We start from the raw sequence: 22,172 nt of genomic DNA on the forward strand, positions 1-22,172 counted from the left end.
TTTGTAAGTGGGCAAACCTGCCAAATCAGCAAGGGGTCAAATACTTATTTCCCCCACTGTATATATACATATATACATATACACATATATATACATATATATACACACACATATATATATATATATATATATATATATACACACATATATATACACATATATATATACATATATATATATATATATATATATATATATATATATATATATATATATATATATATATATATATATATATATATATATATATATATATATATATATATATATATATATATATATATATATATATATATATATATATATATATATACATATATATATATATACATATATATATATATATATATATATACATATATATACATATATATACATATATACATATATATACATATATATACATACATATATATATATATATATATATATACACACACACACACACATACATATACATACACACACACACACACATACTCTTTTGTTTGATACAGAGGAATAGCCTAGACAGTGTGAATGTGACAGAGAAAGATGTATGTGTGTTAGAGCACAACAGAGAGCCTTAACAATGAATAGGTGTGCGTTTGTGTGCATCTGTGTGTGGGGTGTGATAAGCCTCTATGTATGATGCTAGTCTGCCAGAGGAACAAATATTCACTGCCATGAATCATACGCAAGGATACAACAGCCCACACACACTCTCCCTCACATCCAAATTTGCATAGCGCACACACATACACACACACCACCTACATGTAGGACAATCTCTAATTTGATTCTGCCCTGCTCCTTTGAGACGTAATTAAAGCATTAAAAAGCTTTGTGCGCTGGTGAGGCAATTGAGACAGTCTTCAGCGAATAAATGGGATTCATCGTTTCAGGAAATTGCTGCCCCACCCCCATCCCCCACCCACCAACCCTAAGCCCACTCATCGTCACCCCCCACCACCACCACCACACACCTTCCTGGACTCATTATCTGGTCCAATCCATGTGAAATCTACTGTGAAACATAATGTCTATTTTAAATAAGAATCAGGCTAAGGCTGTTTCTGCTCCATAGATCAGTCGACAAAGGCGATGAGAAGGGATGGAGATTACAGGGGGGGGGGGGGTTCACACACACAAACCACCAGTGATTAGACACACCAACAAACCATGAATACAGTACATATGGAGAGTATTTGGACACACAAGCGCACAATTACAATACACACAGACAGACAATAACAGCAGGATGCATTGCAAAACATCCTCCTCAGTATAAATCCTGCCTGAGGGTAGTAGCAGAGTGGGGATTGCATTTCCTGGAGCACTGCCTAACTGGTTACATATCAGTTGGAGTGTGTGTGTGTGTTGGGGGGCAGGGATGAGGCCTTGGCATTGTAATCACTCACTAATGACTGGATGTTATCTCACTCCCACTTTTAAATGAATGCAGAAGATCCACACTGACGAACAGTTGGCCTATTTCACAACGACAGGCTGTCTGTTTGCTCCATAGCAACAGTCCAATGGATGCCATTTGAGCCATCCACCTCCTCTGTCCATCTCAGACACAGACACATTATTATTCAAAAGATAATGCAATGACTGAGAAGATGGGAAAGCCGTTCTGTTGAAAGCAAAATAATCATTAGCTTTTTTGAGTTTGGTGGCGAGATTAGAAATTACAGGGTAAATTAAAGCCTAGATGTGAGTGCAGTATTTGTTTGGTTTAGAAAAAAAAAAAAAAAAAGTACAGAAAGTGGTGTTTAGATGTAATGCATTATTGCAATCTAACCAAAGATATTCCCATTTTCTGGGCCCATTTCCTTTACCCTACTGAAGGGGATCATTATGGCTGGCTCTGTGTATTGGTGAATACAACACGTGGGGTATGTGTTTAACATGTGGGCAAGCCTCTCAGCAAAAATCCATCATGACATGATTCACCAAGCCAGACGTTTAGGACTTAAGCCTTTTGCTAATACACCAGCACCAAACAAGATCACATCCTCCATCTAAGAATAGCTCCAACCAAACAATTCCATCTAAATATCCCAGATTAGTGTTTGAAATAAAGCATATGTGCCCAGTGATCTGAGAGAGGGACAGGGCTAACTGGCCCACATCCAAGCTCTCCCCGGCCAACTCTGTCTGGGCCAAGTGCGCCTTGCTATGTTAGCTGCTCAGTGCGTGTGTGTGTGTTTAGTGAGGAGGCTGAGGAATAGGATTGTGTCTTCAGCCGCTCTGGACAGGGGCTTTAGACCGCGGGGAGAGCCTAATCCTGTTTGGGTCAGGAATTTGATTTTGATTATTATCTCTCACGAACCAAGCCAAGGCTTACCCCCATTTCTGCAGAGACAGAGACAGAGACAGAGACAGAGACAGAGACACACACACACACACACACACACACACACACACACACACACACACACACACACACACACACACACACACACACACACACACACACACACACACACACTCGTTAAGTTGCTTTAAAAGGGGATTATTCTACTTTTATCACTTCGAGTGAAGTGCCCTTGCAAACATAGGCTCGGCATGGCTCGGCCTCCCTCCCCACTCTGCAGAACTGTCTTGACCCCCTGTGCAAGGCCAGCCAAGCGCACAGTACAAAACACACACAAACATGACACTTAAGGCACAGAGCCCTGGAAAGAGATGCATAAAAATGTGTTTGACTTTATATACACACACACACACACACACGAAACAAGGTGGGGGCAGGCACGACACGGACACACACGGAAAAATAGTGCAGAGATTGCAAAGCCAAAGGAAATGGGCAATTTGTCAAGAGTGGGGAAAGTGGTAAGGCCGACGGGGCTGTGGGTTTGGAGACCATGTCTGAGATTAAAGCCAGCCTCGCAGAAGGGGGGGTGTTTAAGATTACACCCAGTACGGTTGTGCAGATGATTGATGCCTGCTTGTAAAAACCAAGGTTATTACTTACAACAGCCAGCGAAGGAGGGAAGACATGGAGGAAGGAAAGGAAGATTAGTCCCAAAGTTTGCGACAATTAAGTGGACAATGAAAGTAGAAAGCTTGAGTGCCGGCATGTGGCTGACAACAGGGAACTTTGGTTTCATCTGCTCAACTGAGGCGCTAGCATTAAAGTTCTGGTGTGTGCGCATGTTAAAAGTTTTTCCCTCAACTCCAATCCAAGCAGTTTCATTTTGAGTATGAGTCCCAAGCTTATCTTTGCATATATATTATGCTACATTATAATGACATGTTAGCAGGTTTCACGCGTTCACACACGCACAGAACAGTGTAAAAAGAAAAAAGACAGGCTGCTCATTCATTTCAATGACACCAGTGCATTGACGGTATGCTCACTGTGTGTTAAGGCTTTAGTGTGCTTCAAAAAAAGTGCTTGTCAGATGGTTGAACAGCGTCTGAAGCCCCCTCCCCCTACACCTTTCATACATTGGAAGTTGGGCGAAATAGAAAGCCCCAAAGGGTGTGCAGTTAAGCGCATATTTGAACGATTAACAGGTCTCGCCCCTCTCTATGACAGCTGGCTTTTCACCCCTCCTACAAATGTAGCTGACAACTATAAAAAGAAAAAACTTTTGCAACAACGCAATGTAATTTCATCCAGCAACCCACTGCATTGGCCAAATAAATGCAGGTACACGTTTCTGGTAGAACACTTTGTACCATGAAAAGTGTAATTCCGCCATTACCCTATCAATTGCTTGCTCTCTACAAAGTGATTGATGGTAACGTTCCTGTTGTGAAATGTCTTGGAATACCGTATAGCGCTGTGCATTGTTTGAGTGGCTGATAATCCTTCAAACTAAATCAATATATTACTAAATATGGATTTCCTGGATCAATTTTGTGTTCTCACTGGTAGGCTACCTGTAGCAACACGCTACACGCCCACACCACTGCAGCCCGGAGTGTTTTTTTTTTAAACACCGTTCTATTTTCAGTCTGTATACCCGCTTACTACGATAAGAACATTTCATTAGCCTGAGTGGCACAGTTGACAGAGTGTCCCGTCAAGCATGTTTAAAAAGGATGGGACTGGTTGCACTCAGGACTAGCGGGGCGCCGACCTCCCCTCACAGCAGGGTGGTGACAACACCTGCCAACATGTATTCTGAATACCACACGATAGAAACCAGTCCTGTCTCGTAGGACAAACCAGCAGTCTGTCCTCACCATCTCCCCCCTCCTGAACGAGGGAGGTTTTATTGCCTTGCTGTGAATCCTCGTGGTGTCTGAAGGATCTTGGTGGACATGAGGTGGCATATTGTTCCAGTCTGGGCCTTACTGCTCCTAAGGCTCTGACACACCAACCCCATTATCAGCGGTCGGACAGTCCGGCGAGCTTGGTGACTCGAGTCTGTTCGGTGTGTTCTGTGCCGTCGGCGTCCATTTTGGCCGATTTGACTTGTTGAATCGGCCAGTGGGCAGTCGGACTCAATGACCAATCTGATTGGTGGAGTGCTAGCCCCTGACTAGCGAATCAGTGCTTCTTCCACAAGAAGAAGCCCGAAAGCTGACAACACCAGTATCTTTTTATTACTAGCCATCGTATTTTCTTCCGTTCAGCGAGTGACAACAACGATCCTTCTCGACAACTATCAACACTCTCTGATGAAAACAATGACTGATGACAGCGTGCTCTGTGTTTACTAGGTCTAGAGAGATGTTCCGTTATTTCCGGTTTTCATTTTTGGGGCGACAATACAGATTAGCGGCACCTGCTGTTATATAACACGTATTACGTCTCGCGCAAGCGCAGAACGTACGCTCAAGTCGGCGTTGCTCCGGTGTGTTCCGTGGCACTTTTTTTGAGAGACGGGAGCCGACTGATCAGTCCGACTGCCTTTTCTGCCGACAGTCGGCCATCGGGTCGGTGTGTCAGAGCCTTTAGGCACACAAACAGAGCAGCTAATTCCCTTGTCTAAACTGGTGCAGTGCCTTGCGTTTTGGCAGGTCTAGGGGCCCTGGCCAGGGAGGGCCAATCCAGCAGCCCCGTCGAGCCGCTTTGTTCCAGCCCATTGCACCGTTCTGCTCCGAGGAAGTGCTGCCCCACCCACAACCACCTCCCTCCCTCCTTCCCACCTCCCACACACTCCTCGTAGGGAGCCACTGCTGAATACTGATGCAACCACTACACTCCACCCCCATCCACCCCACCATCTTCACTCCCACACAAAAAACAAACAAAAACCACACACTACCCAATGAGCTCTCAACTACGTGTGTGAACGTGCACGTAAACACACACAAGCATAAACTCATAACCATTCTACTTTTTTCTCTTCACGCACAACAGCCTTCAGTCATGCACAGACGCACAAAACACACACAAATCTGCACACACTCAGACGTCCAGAAATGCCTCAGAAACAGACATCGGTAGCTCCCACGGACTTGAGCAAAACCAAAAACATGGTACAACTCAGTTGACATGTTTTTTATTCATATTCACGTTCTGGTGAATTGGCTGCGGTACTTTATGTAAGGCAAAGCAGCCCAAGTAGACAAAGAGGTACAGATACAACTTAATCTTGTTTTCATCAATGTTTAGGGGGTAGCCCTGAATGTTTAATCTCATGACTAATGTAATGTAATATGCCACGGCTTGTTTATGTGGTCTTTTATTCTGTAAATTCAATTTACTGAGCAGATTTTTAAAGAGTCCATACAGATTCTTCTTCAGTTACTTCTGTCCAACCCAATAAATTAGCACAAGGTGAAAGCTGTGTAACTGATTGGCACAGCAGGGACTGCATCATTCATAGAGTGGTGACATGTTTTCTGTCACCTTGATTCAGTATTTCCATCAAGCCAGATGCTCCTCTAGTGTATGCTATAAACTCCAAAAGGATGGTACAGAAAGGGTGTGGGTGTGGGTGTGTGTGTGTGTGTGTGTGTGTGTGTGCGCTGCTTTAGCTGTATTCACACTAATGAACACGCTTGAGGCTGTATAATTGTGTAATATGTGGCACCAAACACACACCTTTTCAAAAATGCTCTTTAAAGAGAATGTATTTGATAATGCTGATGTCATATGAAGCATCTCAGAGTCAGTATGATCTAAATCTAAGGGCCGGGACACATCAGGCCGATTATCGGCCGTGGGACAGTCTGGCGAGGTCAGTGACTCAAATCGGTTCGGTGTGTCCCGTGTCGTCGTCCGTCTGTCGACGTTCATTTTGGCCGACCTGACACGTTCGGTCGGCGGCAGGGCAGTCGGGACTCACCCGGAAATGACGAGCGGAATGAGGTGACTACAGTCTCTCAAAATCTGATGAAAATCTTTTAAACTGACCTTTGTTGAGCTGAAATGAAGACAGATTCAGCAACTGCACGGCCTATTTCTCACTTAAAATGTTTTCAGAATCACGTTTCAGTGAGCTATTTTAGTACAATATGAGATTGTATGGTGAACGGCCGCCATGACAGTTCAGGTCTGAATATCCGGAGAAAACAAACCCCATGTGAGGCGTTCGTCCAATCAGCTGCCGGTTTTCATTTCTTGGGCGACATTACAGATTAGCGCCGCCTGCTGTTATGGAGTGTGTATTACGTCTCGTCTCCTCTCGTCTTTTTGATGTGTCCCGAGGCAGTTTTTTGGACCTCGGGGACGCGACTGATCATATCGACAGGGTTTTCTGTCAACGGTTGGCCGTCGGTTATGTGTGTCTACACCGTAAGAATCCTCACTGGCCGACAAACTCACTTCATCATGCTTGCTTTGTAAACAACTAATTACATTTTGGAAATGGTAGACACTTTACAGAAATTTTAAAATGCTGCTGGCTCATGTGCATGGCTCCAGATACATACATACATATTTTTTTTTTTTGGGGGGGGGACTATATTGGGTGGAGGTAGGCTACAGCTGAAGCACTGCTACTCGGGCATGGAGATATCACGCATATGTCGGTGAATAACCCATTTTCAACAAACGGTGGTATTCCTTTAAGATGCCGACCACGGTTAGAGTCCAACTGGGAAACCTTTGTTGCATCTCTCCCCCCCATGTTTCTGGTCATCTCTCTGATGGCACTATCTAATAAAAAAAAGGTATAAAAAGCCTAAATAACTATTTAAAAGAAAGTGTGCATTGGTCTGCTGTATAAAGGGGGTATAAGTCAGAGTGTTTGAATGTGTATTCAAATGTATCTACTCTGCCTACTTGAGTCCAAGTCAGTGTGTGTGTTCAAGAAAGAGAAGGGCTGCACCAGTCTACATCCCTCCCTTTCAACCAACCCCAAAGCATTTTGACAATAATCCACTGTGGCCCTTCACAAAAATCAACATCACCTGTGACCCATGGCTTCAACTCGGCCACTCAATAGCAGGGCCTCCTGCAGGGTGGGGGTGTTTGGGGGCTCTGCGGGGCTTTGTTTGTCATGCTAATCAGCTGGCCTAACCTTAACGACCCAGACATCTGCTGGCCTGCGTGTGTCAAGCCCCACATTCAATTTGTTCCCCAGATACAAAAAGCAGATAAGACTCTTGAGGCTGGTAAGAATGTTTCTGTGTGTGTGTGTTCTTGCTGTTGATTGGAGAAAGGGAAAAATCCTTTTATTTCTATGCACGTATAGATCAATAATAACCAGCAGAGAAGAGAGCTAAAGTTTTTGTTTGTGTGTTCGATGCCATGTTCATGCTTTCTTCTGTGTGTGCACGCTTCAATGTCTAGTCACACACACACACACACACACACACACACACACACACACACACACACACACACACACACACACACACACACACACACACACACACACACACACACACACACACACACACACACACACACACACACACACACACACACACACACACACACACACAACGGAGAAGGGGTGGGGGGAGTTTGTTTAATGGGCGAGACAGGGGACCATGGGGATTAAGCTCCCCCCAGCTGGAGGCTTTAGAGGAAAGGCTGGGGGCTGTCCTGTTAATTCAAGTGGGCTTAATAATGCCTGTGCACCCTCTGCCCCTGACCCTCCCACCACTACATCAGATCTGGGAGGAAACGCATGATAAAGGGAGACAAGCAGGAGGAGGGAGAGAGGGTGTGTGTGTGTGTGTGTGTGTGTGTGTGTGTGTGTTCAACCTGTGGCCATCTCTACAGTGGAGCATGGGCCCAGGGGACTGGAGTGATTTCGCCTCCATATTACTTGCGCTACTCTACGGCTTTGGCACCAAGCCTTTCTGTTGCTCCACTTTGACGCCACGGCCAGCTTTGTTGAAGCTGCATTAGGATTAATCAACACCCAAACAATATGACAAACGCTATCAACTGGGTCAGGCACTGTGTCGCTATCAAATGAGGCCTTTTCCTATTAAACCAATGAACTGTGCCCGTAACCTGCGACAGTGGATTAAAATACACCCATTGACTAAAAAGACACATCAATCCTTTTTAAACCTTGGTCTTCTTTGTGTCTAAATGGGACAACCATCTGAAATAAAACAAAATCATCGCTTATTAAATTTTGTTTCCCAGATAATTTAACAATATTGCAATTTTGCTAGATTTACAGTTTGTAAAAAGAAATCCTGGCAAATCTATAAAAAAAAAGTTAAGTACTTCCACTTGGCATGCCTATACCAATATTCTCCCATATAACAAAAAGTCAAACTGTGAAAGATGGCGGTAAACCCGCAACGAGCATCTCTGGGAGAGAAAAAAAAAAAAAAAAGCAGCACCAACCAAATGGGGAAAAATTGGCTGACCCGTGTTCAGCTAAAAGCCACAAGGCCCTTTCACATCAACTTCACATTACGAAAATATATTGCCTAAAGTGTCCAGGCAAAGGTAACGCCTTAACATTATTTTAACGCAGCGTGAGACCACACATCACCACCACCACCAGTACAGCTTCCTCTGCTTTAAATTCAAACGCATCACACATGAGAGGATCCTTAATTGTGCCTATCCAGAGTGGCAATGTACTGTATGTATGTACCGCTTTGTTCACATCATATGGAACTCTAACACTAATGTTTGCTACAGAGAGAACAAAGGAAAATTGAAGGAAAGCAGATTTGGTGCTGAGTGAGTCAGTTTGAAAGATCTGTCATTATGAGGCAGTGCTGTTACTCTCTCATCCTCCTTATCTTTGACACTACTATAGATATGGGTGTCACACATTCTCCCCATCCTCGGGCCCCTGTGACAGCAGCAGCAGCAGCAGCAGCAGCAGCTGAGGAGGAGGAAGGGGATTTGAAGAGGGAAGACGTGTGTGCATGTGTGTGTGTGTGTGTTCACTGTATATTTATGTTTAAAGCCACAGTTAAGGGTGGTTGGTGGGTGGGAGTGGGAGTACACAGTAGAGCTGGGCAATATATCGATATTATATCGTGATAGGAGACTAGATATCGTCTTACATTTTGGATATTGTAATATGGCATAAGTGTTTCCTGGTTTTAAAGGCTGCATTACAGTAAAGTGATGTTATTTTCTGAACTTGCCAGACTGTTGTAAATGTTCTATTATTTGCCTTCACCCACTTAGTCATTATAGCCACATTACTGATGATTATTTATCAAAAATTTCATTGTGTAAATATTTTGTGAAAGCACCAATAGTCAACGCTACAATATTGTTGCAGTAACGATATCAAGGGATTTGGTAAAAAAAAAAAAATATTGCGATATTTGATTTTCTCCATATCGCCCAGCCCTAGTACACAGGTGTATTTGTGGAGGTTTGGAAACGGCTTGTTGTAGCAGGTTACAGCTAAATCAGCTGCAGAACGAGTGAAGAGACATCCTAAATTCCCAAAGTCCATTTTTAATCCTGTGTGTTGGGTCTTAATACTCCAATCAACGAGCATAAGGGCACTCAATTGGATTAGAAAAATAGTCTACTATCAGGCAGGCAGGCAGGAGTGGAGTGGCCCAGCTGCTCTCACCTTGGAGAAGGTGATGAGTTCTCACCCTATCAAGAGACCACTGCTTCGCCACTTCACCCAGAGGAAGGGGGGGGTGAAACGGGCCTCTAAAAGTAGCGGTGGGTGTAGGGCTGGGCGATATGGAGAAAATCAAATATCACGATATTTGTGGCCAAATACCTCGATATCGATACCGCAACGATATTGTAGTGTTGACTATTGGTGCTTTCACAAATATATTTACACAATGAGATTTTTGATAAATAATCATCAGTAATGTGGATATAATGACTGAGTGGGTCAAGGCAAATAATACAACAGTCTGATAAGTTCAGAAAATGACATCACTCTACTGTAATGCAGCCTTTAAAACCAGGAAAAGACAACACTTATGTCATATTACGATAACTGAAATCTAAGACGATATCGATATATTGCCCATCTCTAGGTGGGCGGTATACCGGTTGTCACTTTCTGTCACGACATGGATTTTGCAATACCGTCATTACTGTGATGAACACACACATTTTGGGTTCAGCACACAGACAAGGGAGCTCTACTTGCCAAAAACACCCAATGAACTACGTCCCACCCGGACAGGTTCTACTGTCCAGGGTTTTGCCCACCAGCGTCTTATTTCACAGCGCCTTAGCTGAATGAGAAGAAAGAAAAAAAAATATTATATATATATGCTGAGAGTTCTCTACAATGTTTTGCTGTCATTTATGATCGCGCTAGCATCTCCGTCCTCTCCTTTGCGATGATCGAGGGCACGGCTCAGGAGAACAGAGGACAGAATCAAGGACTGAGGCTACATCCGCACTGCTACGTCTTCGTTTTAAAAAGGCATATTTCTTGCTACGTTTACGACTCGCTTCAACACTACTCAGGCATTTCCAAATCCTCTTAAATGGAGACACTTGGAAAAGCTGCTGACCCCGTTTTAGTTTGAAAACTCTGTTGTGTTTGGTCGAGACGGGCAGAAACGGAGACCTTTGAAAACTCAAATGTTTGCTCAGTCCCGACGTTTACTTCCCTGATTTGTCCTGCCCCTATCATGTGTCCCTTTTCTGGAAGTAAACTAACATTAGCCTTGACTACTTGTGGTTAATTCAACATGGATAACAAATAACAGACATTTCTGACCTTGTTTGCGATGCTAGCAGCTGGTGTGCAGTTAAATTCTGCATTTTATAATGCTACTACTGCCTGCATGTCCAAGAGGCAAGCTATTATTTGAGCAATTTGCGCCAATTTGTGTACATGAGTGGTCTGTGATATGTGTTTTCAGGTGTGTTAGTATGGACAAAACAGTGCTAAAATGCCTGTGAGGACAGAGATCTTCGTTTTAAAAATAAAAATCTAGTAATTGTGGACGTAGCCTAAAAGGTTTCCTCTTAGTGGGCCAGTTTTGTGCCATGTTTTTTCACCTGCTATCCCACAATAACTTGAGGCAATAACTTAAAATAGAAAATGAAAAGAACCTGACTTTGCATCACACATTTACCCACATTCAGTGGGTAAATACTCTACAATCAAAACATTGCGACTACTGACAGGGCCCAAAATAAAAACAGTCTATTCTTACCGTTCAAACCATGTTACTGTTAATATGAAATTTCCACTGCTGAACTGAAGTATGAAAAGCACCTGAAGTCTTTTGTATCCCAACTGTGTGTTTTCCCTTTTCATCTAAAAAGGAGCAGCGATAAGATTGCATTTAATATAGTGACAGATATTTGATTGAGGATAAGTTACAGAGAAATCAGCCCAAACTGTAGTAGGTTTTTTGATTTGCAGTTGGAAAAAAAACAAACGTCCTTTTAGCTCATCAGTTTCAAAACACTTAAGTTAAACTCGGTAGGACACACAGATTATACAGGATTTCACTCATCTGACAACCCAGGCCAGAGGTTCCCAAATCCTCACATTCTGCTACCCTAGTCTGAGAACACACATCAGCTGGCTCACCACAATCAGGTTGCCACCGACTGACTGCCAAAGGGCAAACCCATTCATGTCACAAAAGACGTTCAGGTTGTAGCTTCAGCAAACAACTCTTCTGCTTTGAGCAGTAAAAGAACTAGCTGTGGCAACAAGACGTTGCCAGGGAGAAGCAGAGGGCACAGTCCCTGGCAACACAACAGTCTTCTCGCAGTTGTGTTTACCTGTGCTGGACTGACACAAATGCCTTATGTTAGATTTGCCCTTCAAAGGGAAAGATGAAATGGCAGCCAAAACTAGGAGGTGAAAATACAAGCAAGCCACCATATTTAAGTTTCTAGCTGGTTTCTTGTGGCACCATAAGAAACCAGTTGAGTTGGCTTCTATTCTGTTACACCTGCTACTAAAGATGTTCTGATACCAGTATCGGTATCGGCTCTGATACTGCCTAAAAGGCTGGCATCGGTAAGTACTGGAGTTCATGCACCGATCCGATACCACGTAATAAAGCCTTAAAGAAAATGTACGTTAAAGTAGTTTATTTACTCGCCACTTTCACATTGAATGCTTGCTCTTGGGGGAATTACTGGAATTGTTGGGTCTTGGTAAATTGTAGAGTGTGGTCTAGACCTACTCTATCTGTAAAGTGTCTTGAGATAACTCTTGTTATGAATTGATACTATAAATAAAATTGAAACTGAATTTGAGTCTGGGTCCCAACCACAAACACAATTTGTTTTACCCTTGGCTAGTACCACTGCTCCAAAGCAGTACTGACACAACTGGATATGTCAACAGTGACAAGTAACACAATTCTGCCAGTCACTTAACATAAATGTTTGACCAATCACTGATGAATACATGCCCTGGACTTAGTTTCTGTTACCGTGGAAACTTGAGATTTAGGGGACCAGAGATGTGCACTTTTACAGTCACAAAACAGCCACCTGCACATAATAGTGTACAGGGAGTTTTGAGTGGTTCAACCAACCATATATGACAGTGACGACACCACTTTAATTTTGACTACAGCCAAAGCCATGAAAATAAATATCTGGTTTTGGAATTTTGGAAAATGCAGCCAAATGAAATATACTGACACAAGGTTGTAAAAAAATATGTGGTTGTGAAATATGACATCATTCATTAGAGTTGTTTGATATGGAGGATGCCATCATTTGGAATAAGTTTAAATTCAAAATACAAAAGGCTTTCTCTCCCATGGGGTCTCTATAAAACCCTCAAATACACATCGTCTGCAGAACTTGCCAGAACTAAACACTGCAGTTATAAACCACCAACGTTATTACTGCCAAAACGAAACCTGTTTCTTATGATACATCTATTTAAATTACAATATGCTGCCAAAAAAAAAAAAAACAAGTTGCATGTATAATTTCCCTACCTGATCAACCTGCTTGGGAAAATCAGTTGGCGCTTACTGTAGAGCAAGAACCTAAATTCTGAACAAATGTCAAATTAAAAACCACTTACTGAGTGTCTTGATTGTGGAAACATCATGTCAATTCCTTGTTTGTAGCTTTCCTTCCCAAACACGATCGACTGAGTGCCCTGTGTTTATATTTTTCCTTGCGTTGGTCCTTTGTCCAAAGCTAACGTTAGCCCTGCCGTACACAGGAGCTGTCCAGCGGTAGCAGGATGACTAGCTAGCTAACGGTAGCCAGCAACCCCCACTCCAAAATTAAGCCGAATATAAGTGATGCACTTTGCCGTCGTTTGCAAGGTAAAACAGTCGCTGTCTTGTCTGGGTGATGCAAGACCATTCAGCTGTAACGGTTACCTGTCCCGAGCCCGTATTTACTGCGTCTGTAAACAGGAAACCACCACCAGCGCTGGTTCCTCACTGGCTAAGCTAGCTAATTCTTCAGAAGCTGTCAGTCAAAATGATCCATCGCAGTTGCGAGCCTTCCGCCTTTAACGCGTGGTAAATTAAAAAACGATATGAACACAGTGGTGTCTGGATTTAGTGGGCGAGCAGTGAGGGTAATGGTTTCTTCCTTCGCCTTGTGGCGGTCCTTTAAAGCTTTCAGTTCGCTCGCTTCGACCAGCTGCGACTGATGAAAAAAGAGAGAGAGAGAGAGAGAGAGAGAGAGAGAGAGAGAGAGAGAGAGAGAGAGAGAGAGAAACGCTATAATTCTCAGAAATAACAAAATGTCTGCGGGTTCGTTTAAGTTCAATCCAGTTTCGTCCAGTGGCTACAAATAAGTCGCGCGAGTGAAAAGACAGCCTGTGTTGTCGCTCAGACGGCTAGTCGACGTCAAATTAAAAAATGATCCCAGGCTTGAGTTAAACTCTGAACGTTTATCCGAGGAGTCGTGAAGAAACAGAGTGGATTTGTCAGTGGTGGTGAAGCTAGAAAGTCAGTCCATTCCTGGAGCTGTGGGTAGACGCGACGCTGCTGTGCTGCTGAACGCCCCACACAGAAACAAAGCGGCTAGATGAGCGGTGACCGCCGTGGTGCCGCGCAGATCTACACGCCGCAGATCTATCTCATCAGTCGGCTGATGTCTGGGCAACTAGCGCCTCATGTGGACAGCTCACCACTGTCCCAGTCACTGGAGGGACGATATGGTCCTATCAGTGCACTGGACAATACGCAAGGGCTCAAGCCACTGCAGTAATAACATTAACAATAATTAATATTATACATGCATACATATGAAGGTAAATACACGTACACATAAATACCATTTCAGTTTATAGCTGTTCAAGCCTGTAATAATACTTCAGGTAACCTCTCACAAAAATGTTCTGACAAAACATGCTATTCTTTAAAAAAAACTAATTATTGCAGACTGTCATTTAGTTTTTCCTTTACCAGAATTTTAGAAATACTGAGAACCTCTCTCATGTCTATGTATGATTATCCTGGTTATTGCCTCGTGTTGCTTTGAAAATTCATATAAAAACAATGAATGCCAGATCTCCTTAAAAAAAAAAAAAAATTGACGAATTTGTTTGTTAAAACTATTTTAACTTTTTTGATTCAAGTTGCTTCACAAACTTTTCCAATACAGGTTTACCTTATTCTGTCTACTCCTGTAACTTGAGTATGGTTTTACGTCAGCGATGACAACTTCATTGATGTTCACATTCATTTACAAGCCGGTAGGACTGCAAAACCAAACCAGTATTGTGCATGTTTTAGTCCATTTAATACAAATTACACCTGTATATGTTGCATGATAATAGTCTTGATCTTAACATTGTACTGAAATGAATGGAAACCCAACAGCTAACTGGAAGGTATGTAATCTAAAGCATTCAAGTGGTCTGAAAAGTTGTGGCAGTTGCTCAAAGCATTCACAACTTGTAGTAGTGGACATAAAAAGTGACATGATCCTTTAATCACAATATGTAAGAAAACCTATTCTCACTGCAAAGGAAATGTACAAGGATGCAATAAGAGAGTATAGGAACATATTTTATTCCAATTTAAAACATTTAAAAGGAGAAGGCTATGAAAATCATTTTCATGTTTGAATGAGGTTCAGGCAGCAGTGGTTGAAATGAAACATACAAAAGAGAAATATGGCTAAAATACTGTAAATCAATAACCATTAGGACCCTTTTTACGAGGGTGTTGCATGAATACAGTATCTCACCCACCCACCCCCTCCCTAACCTGACAAACACATGCAATTAAAATGACATTTATCTTAAAAACAGCAGTTTATCGTTAATCTTAAATATAGAATAAAATTGTCCTTTTTTTAGTTAATTAATCACATACTTAAGTGTTTATTTGTTTTAAAAACTGGACCATGAAATTCACAGGCCCCTTCATTTTTCACAACATTGGCACTTGTTAAGAGTCGGGCTTTACAAAGAAAGGGGATTGGCACACTTATTGTACATAATTTACATTTGGTATACTTAAAAAAAGAAGGAAAAAAATCAAACAAAAATACATTACTTTCAATTTGTACACCACTACTACTAGTTTATTTGAACTCTTTAATAAAAAAAAAAAAAGTGTCATCTTAAGTGGTCCTTAATACATGTGTTAAGGTGTGTCAACCTTACAAAAGAAACAAAATAAAAGATGCAAACATAGCTTTTAATATTACCGTAAGTCCATCCCTCTAATCAGAATGGATCTCAAGCATAAACAATAGCCATCAAAAGTGTACACACACACACACACACACACACACACACACACACACACACACACACACACACACACACACACACACACACACACACACACACACACACACACACACACACACACACACACACACACACACACACACACACACACACACACACACACACACACACACACCTCAGAGTACCAATGAGCGCGGCTGAACGGACATCTAAGTTGCATGAATGCAGGCCCATTGCAGTGGTGCAGTTTCAGTGCCTTCGACCCAGGGAAAGAATACACAGTCCAATCAAGTAAGGGAAAAAAGGAGAGAGCGGAGAATGGCAGACATGTAAACACAGCATATTCATTCACTCACTCGCGATTATAACCAGCAAAATATTATAATGGCCATTTCAGTACCTTCACTTGGCAAGTCTTTCAATAAATACATTAATACTGAGGCTTAACAAACAAGCTTCAATTGGAGAAGAAAAAATACACCATAATGACAAAAGCTTTTTTTTTTAAACCACAGATCTCTGGGACAGGTTACGACAAATTGTGAATTTTTCATATCTTTTCTGTGGCTGATTGATTTTGTTTGGCACAGAGTTTTGTACTGGATTGTTGTACAAATCTTCTCCAAAATGTATTCTACACTGAATAAAGCAAATACAGTACAAATCAGTGGGAAGGATTTTGAAATAAATGACCCAGCTCTGCTGTTGGCTCTAATCACTGGTAGTGTAACCATGTAACTTTTTCTGTGTTGGTCATGCGGCTGTGAGGGGCTAACCAGACAAGGCATGAAGTGCACATATAGTCAGCATGTAAACACTGATGCAATCAAGTTTTTAAAGAGTACAACTTCATGACAACACTGGTCCCTGCAGTGGTCACCTTCATTTTGTTTATCATCCTCATAGCAGTCCATTCAAGTCCATTTGCTGCACAACATCTCATCTATAAGAAATGGAAGGTAAAAGACCCCGCACATACACACCTGCCCTTAAGGTTGGAAGCCACAGTTCAGGGAAATGGATAGAATTGGAGGATTTGAAAAACAAATAGACATTACCATGTCATCCCAGCAGTGAAGCAGAACACAATACTCCTTTCCAAGCTCGGGTAAAGTCTGTCAGCTAGTTTTTTCATCCACATATTATATAATACATAAGCTCCTATCATTTCAAACTAAAAAGTGTACTGTATTGTGACACTAAAAAAATTCACTTGTGTTAGCGAGTGTGAAAATCATCACCAAACTGTCAAGCAAAGGCCTTTAAATGTTGGCTGAAGCACCAAAGATCAACCCACTACCAATACACGAAAAACAAGATCTCAGCCCAAATAACTTGAATTGTCAGTCAGAGCTTTGCAACATCTCCGATATTGTTTCAATTCATATAAAATCATGGCACTTAGCATACATATACATGTCCCTTCATTAAGTGTTTTAGGATGCACGAAACGCACAAGACAATGGCTTTATCAACACAATGTACACACTTGCCCCAGACATGTGAAGATTACTCTTACTGGGTGCATGTGACTAAAATCAAGGCCAAGTAATACCCAAGGTGAGTGAATTTCCCTAAAACTCAGCAGATCATAGAACTTTTCTGTAGAAAATAAGATTTCTTTTTAATTGTAAACCTTTTGGCAAACAGTTTGAGACACTAAGGGAGTACAGCAGGATCTGTAATCATTTCTTTGATGTTTAATTCTGACCCTTCCTGCTCTTTCAATGTGAACAAAAAGGTCAAAATGTCCCAAGCACTCCCCTTTTTCTGACTCCAACACAGCCAATGCCAAACATGGAAACACTACCAATGAGAAGATAAACCAAATATGCATAGCCACATAGTGGAAAATATTATAAAGCCAAGAAGATCAGCACATCATTTATATAAGCGTTAAAAGGATGGTTAGATTAGCGATAGCCAGGACACTGAAAATGTGCTATTGCACCTTGGGAAACCCCACTTCTTTTGACGTTAGCCATTCTCCTCCTCTAAAGGCAACGAGATAGTGAACAAAAGAGCCAAACAGCCACCAGACCTCCCTCAGGAATGTCACGAAGCCTCTGGACTGCTGCATTCCTCCTTCACTGAACCTGCGGCCATCACCCTCAACAGGATGTCAACACACTCTTGATTCATAGCCCCCCCCCCCCCGTTTATTAATTGCACCTTTTGCTCTATGCCGTCCGTAGAGTCCTTTCATTTCTACCAAAGCTGCTAGTAGTAGCCCTTGTGATGAAAAAGTTATGAAAACTTACCTGAATTACATTGTGAAGACAATAATAGCCATCTATCAACGTTCAGCTTAATGGAATATTTAAACAACTACCAGGCAAGAGACACGATATGGGATTGGTACCAATAGCCAACACATATCTTTAAAAATTACAAAAAAAAGCAAGCATCCTTGAACAGTAAATATTAAACCACTAAGTTTTTTGTCTGTTTTCTTTTTCCTATTTGCATAAAGCACAAACCCGACATGGAAACAGTGTTTTTTCCGCCCCCATTGCCAAGCATCTCAAAACAGAACTGCAACAACTAAATATATGAATTATCATTAGAAAGATAGAACACGGGTCCATAAAATAGTTTGGATATTTTACAGCAGTATAAAATCTCCTCCTGTCTCCTTGGTTGGAAAAACTTTGAGCTGAAACTAGGGAGGAAGTCTCATTTACTGTATCAACCATACGTAGACCTGACTGATAAGTTAGACATACAAAAAAGAACTATTTACTCTCTTGCTAATTCATTACAGTTTATCAAAGGTTAGCCGAACAATATGGCAAAAATAAAATTGATTACGGTGAGAAGCCATATGGATGATTTAGACCAACTTGTGACTTAAGCTAACTGGCAGCGCAAAGACTTTATTTCATCTACAACTGACTATTGCACTATGCTAATCTGGTATTATCATTCACACATTGTGCACAGGAAGATTATTGGCACCATCTAAGGGAACAAAGAAAATAAATCGCTTTACTAATACATTGATTGATTGATTGAGACATTCAACAGTTGACATTCACACAAAGTGAGTTGTTATTCCATCAACATCTGAATGATCCACTTAATTATTTAAGCACTTCATTTTGGCAATACCAGTTTTCTAATAGGCCTAGTTAGTATCTGAATCAGGTAAGGGATGAACAGGATACTGGCAAAGTAATTATATTTACAGAAACAAACGTAGGTGCTTTTATTTTGGCAATGTGATACAAAATGACAGGGGAGTGTGTAAATACCGGTAGTGTTGTCTCTTAATTCTGTTTCGTGATGTATGTTGACACTTTAAAATGAGGGGAAGTGTAAGAGGAGCGTTGCATTCCTTCGAGTAGTCCTCTTCAATTCAATTTTGAATTGGAGAACAATAGCAGTAATAATATAACCAAGAAGTTAACATAGCTAAATATATTTAAGGTCTGCAGAGAGCATGTAGTCATCTCTGTCTAGCCCATGAAAACTTGATTTACATTCAACAGAGCTTCTGTGCTCTGATTTGGGGCAGGGTTAACAAAAATCAAAATCACAATTCAAGACCCAGGGGAACCAAGTACCTTACTGCACCCCAGCACTGCCTGATAATATATTCCTATAATCATAACTAGTTACCCTTCGCACAGAAGCAGAGTCCAGGGTCTGCAGCCTGGCCTCATGCCCTTGTGCTGTAGTGTATAGCATGCACAGGTTAAATAAGAAAAAGCTTAGTTTATCCAGAGAAGGCCCTCTACCCACCTTGAACACACGAGCACTGGTGATACTGTAGTGTAAAGAAGAGGAAAAAAATGTTAGCAACGCCCAAGCTCGAACGAGGACCAAGTGGAGCCCCGGAGCAGACCAAAACCTCAAGAGAGGGGAACGAATGGAGGGAGTGTTATATCTATGTTTGCACAAGAGGAGCAACTTTTAGAGCCACGAAACAGATAACCATTCTTTTAAAATAAGGGCAAACCAAGGTGCTAAGTGAACTGTAGGGACAGAGCATCGATAGTGTTGGTCTGGTATGAAGCAATGTTGAACTCTTTGAGCAGCAGTGTGTTTCATGCAGATGTGTGTGTTTCTAAAAGTAGACTCTGCATTATGTGTGTGTGTGTGTGTGTGTGTGTGTGTGTGTGTGTGTGTGTGTGTGTGTGTGTGTGTGTGTGTGTGTATGTGTATGTGGCTGCAGGACTCTTGCTCTCACTCTCTCTCACTCTCTCTCACTCTCATTTCTCTTTTTACACCAGGTTGTATTCTTTGAGGTTGAGCTGCAGGATGGTGTCTTTGACGGCGGCAAAGACGAAGCGGATGTTCTCTGTGTCGGTGGCGCATGTGAAATGGGAGTAGATGATCTTGTCACTGTCTGGGTTCAAGTCCACAAACATCTTCAAGATGAACTCCCGACCTGCTTGGGCATCCCGCTGGGGGCCTGGGAGAAGAACAGACCAATATGTTTAGCTGCTATTGAGCATCACCTTAGCATAATTTAACCTTTAATGTTCTTTGTGTCATTTTATCAGTATTTCATTTCAGTATTTCTCAGAATGGGTTAACAAATTAAAAAACAACAACTTTCAACTGCCATGTTCAGTCAAGTATCAGTTTGCATTGTAGTACAGCTGTATAACCACAGGGTGTCACTGTACAATCAAGAATATAAGTGAGACATTACTGCCTGTGTGTGCAAATAATGATATTGGGATAGCCAGCAGCCAGTTTGATGTTCACAACAGTAAAGGACCTTTAAAAACAGTCAGTCACTGGCTAAAAGTACACTGGAAAAAACAGCCACAGCATTAGTGACAGCGCTTGATCGATGGCTCAACTTCTCACCTACATGGATAATTGATTAAATGAATCCTAGAGTTTAATTCAATGCTGAAGCTCAGCTATCAGCATGGTTCTACACTACACAACCATCCAGGGATAGGCAGACTATATACAATGTATGTTATCTGCAAGATGTCTATTGAAATAGAAGGGCAGAAAAACTCAAATCACCATCAAACTCTGGAAAGTAGTCAACCAGGTGAGAATACATGATCTTCTCCTCCAGCAGGTCCTTCTTGTTGAGGAAGAGGATGACGGAGGAGTTTTGGAACCATGGATATGTGATGATGGTCCTGAAAAGAGCTTTACTCTCCTCCATACGATTCTAGGGAGGGAGGGAGGGAGGGAGAGAGAGAGAGAGAGAGAGAGAGAGAGAGAGAGAGAGAGAGAGAGAGAGAGAGAGAGAGAGAGAGAGAGAGAGAGAGAGAGAGAGAGGAAAGAGAGGGAAATGGGGGAAAAACAAAAGGTTAGCATGTATTCAGAATACGAGACTTCTTAAATTGTTCACTGTGAACACAATAAATAAACAAACGCAGGTTTTGTCATTTCTGGCCTATGGACGGATGCTACAGTTAATCCATATTACAAGGTATACATTTGATTTTCAGGATTATCTCTAAATGTTTTTGGGTTAACATTCAATTGGCAGCCCCACCACTGAACAGACCTTTGTGTGTTTCTGAAATGCTGCCAAAGCAGTGCTGAAAGGCGCCTGCCAGTTACATTACTGGTGGAGAGTCTGTGAATGTGAAAAGTACAGCCCTTATTTTCTAGTTTGTAGCTGCAGCAGAACCTCTTGGGGGGCTATTTACCTATATCTGTATTTGATGAAACGTTGAGCTAATAGCAATGACCAACAGAACTGAGTGATTTCCAGTGCAATAAACTTTGTCGCCTTCTGTTTTTGGTGGAAGGGCAAAGGGGTCTCTGCACTTAACATAGCATATTAACTTAGCATAACCGGATGTCTCAAAGACAAATACACGAAGAAACAAAAGGGAAGGGTTTTGGTGGAACCTGTGCGCGAAGGGAGGCCAGCTCTGGAATTAAAATGGCTGTAAAGTGTGTGATGAGGATACAAAAAAAAAAAAAAAAAAAAAAAAAAAAAAAAAGATAAATATAATTGGATTGTCGGTTCTAGCTCGGAGGATATTTCCCGAATCGACCTGAGTTTAGAATGCTAACACAAAGAAAGCGGAAGGTGAGGGATATCCGGCGGAACCTCCGGCGGCACAGGAACGTAGATATAGACTACATGGTTGCTAACACTAGTTGCATACAGTAGCTTAGCTGTGATCAAAGCCAATACGCTCATTGTTTCGTGTGACCCTCCATGAAAGCACAAGTCGTTGTTAGGTTGTATTTGGACATTTTGTGATTGTA

General features: G+C 41.9%; 2 protein-coding genes across 5 annotated transcripts in view; both read right to left on the bottom strand.

The window, feature by feature from the left end:
• tle5 (TLE family member 5, transcriptional modulator) overlaps positions 1–14,266 on the bottom strand; it is a 42,863-nt gene extending 28,597 nt beyond the window's left edge. For both annotated transcript variants that reach the window (XM_028587941.1, XM_028587940.1), the window contains exon 1: positions 13,329–14,266. In XM_028587941.1, coding sequence (XP_028443742.1) covers positions 13,329–13,355 — 27 coding nt within the window. In that variant the 5' untranslated portion in view covers positions 13,356–14,266. The remainder of the gene's footprint in view (positions 1–13,328) is intronic.
• A 5,859-nt stretch (positions 14,267–20,125) lies between these two features.
• The window catches only part of LOC114561099 (guanine nucleotide-binding protein G(q) subunit alpha), a 35,936-nt gene continuing 33,889 nt past the window's right edge, over positions 20,126–22,172 (bottom strand). For all 3 annotated transcript variants that reach the window (XM_028586813.1, XM_028586812.1, XM_028586814.1), the window contains 2 exons: positions 20,961–21,114; positions 20,126–20,388 (listed from right to left, as the gene is read on the bottom strand). In XM_028586813.1, the coding sequence (XP_028442614.1) occupies positions 20,198–20,388; positions 20,961–21,114 (345 nt within the window). In that variant the 3' untranslated portion in view covers positions 20,126–20,197. The remainder of the gene's footprint in view (positions 20,389–20,960; positions 21,115–22,172) is intronic.

The sequence above is a fragment of the Perca flavescens genome, chromosome 9, assembly GCF_004354835.1.
Source record: "Perca flavescens isolate YP-PL-M2 chromosome 9, PFLA_1.0, whole genome shotgun sequence".
Classification (NCBI taxonomy): Eukaryota; Metazoa; Chordata; class Actinopteri; order Perciformes; family Percidae; genus Perca; species Perca flavescens.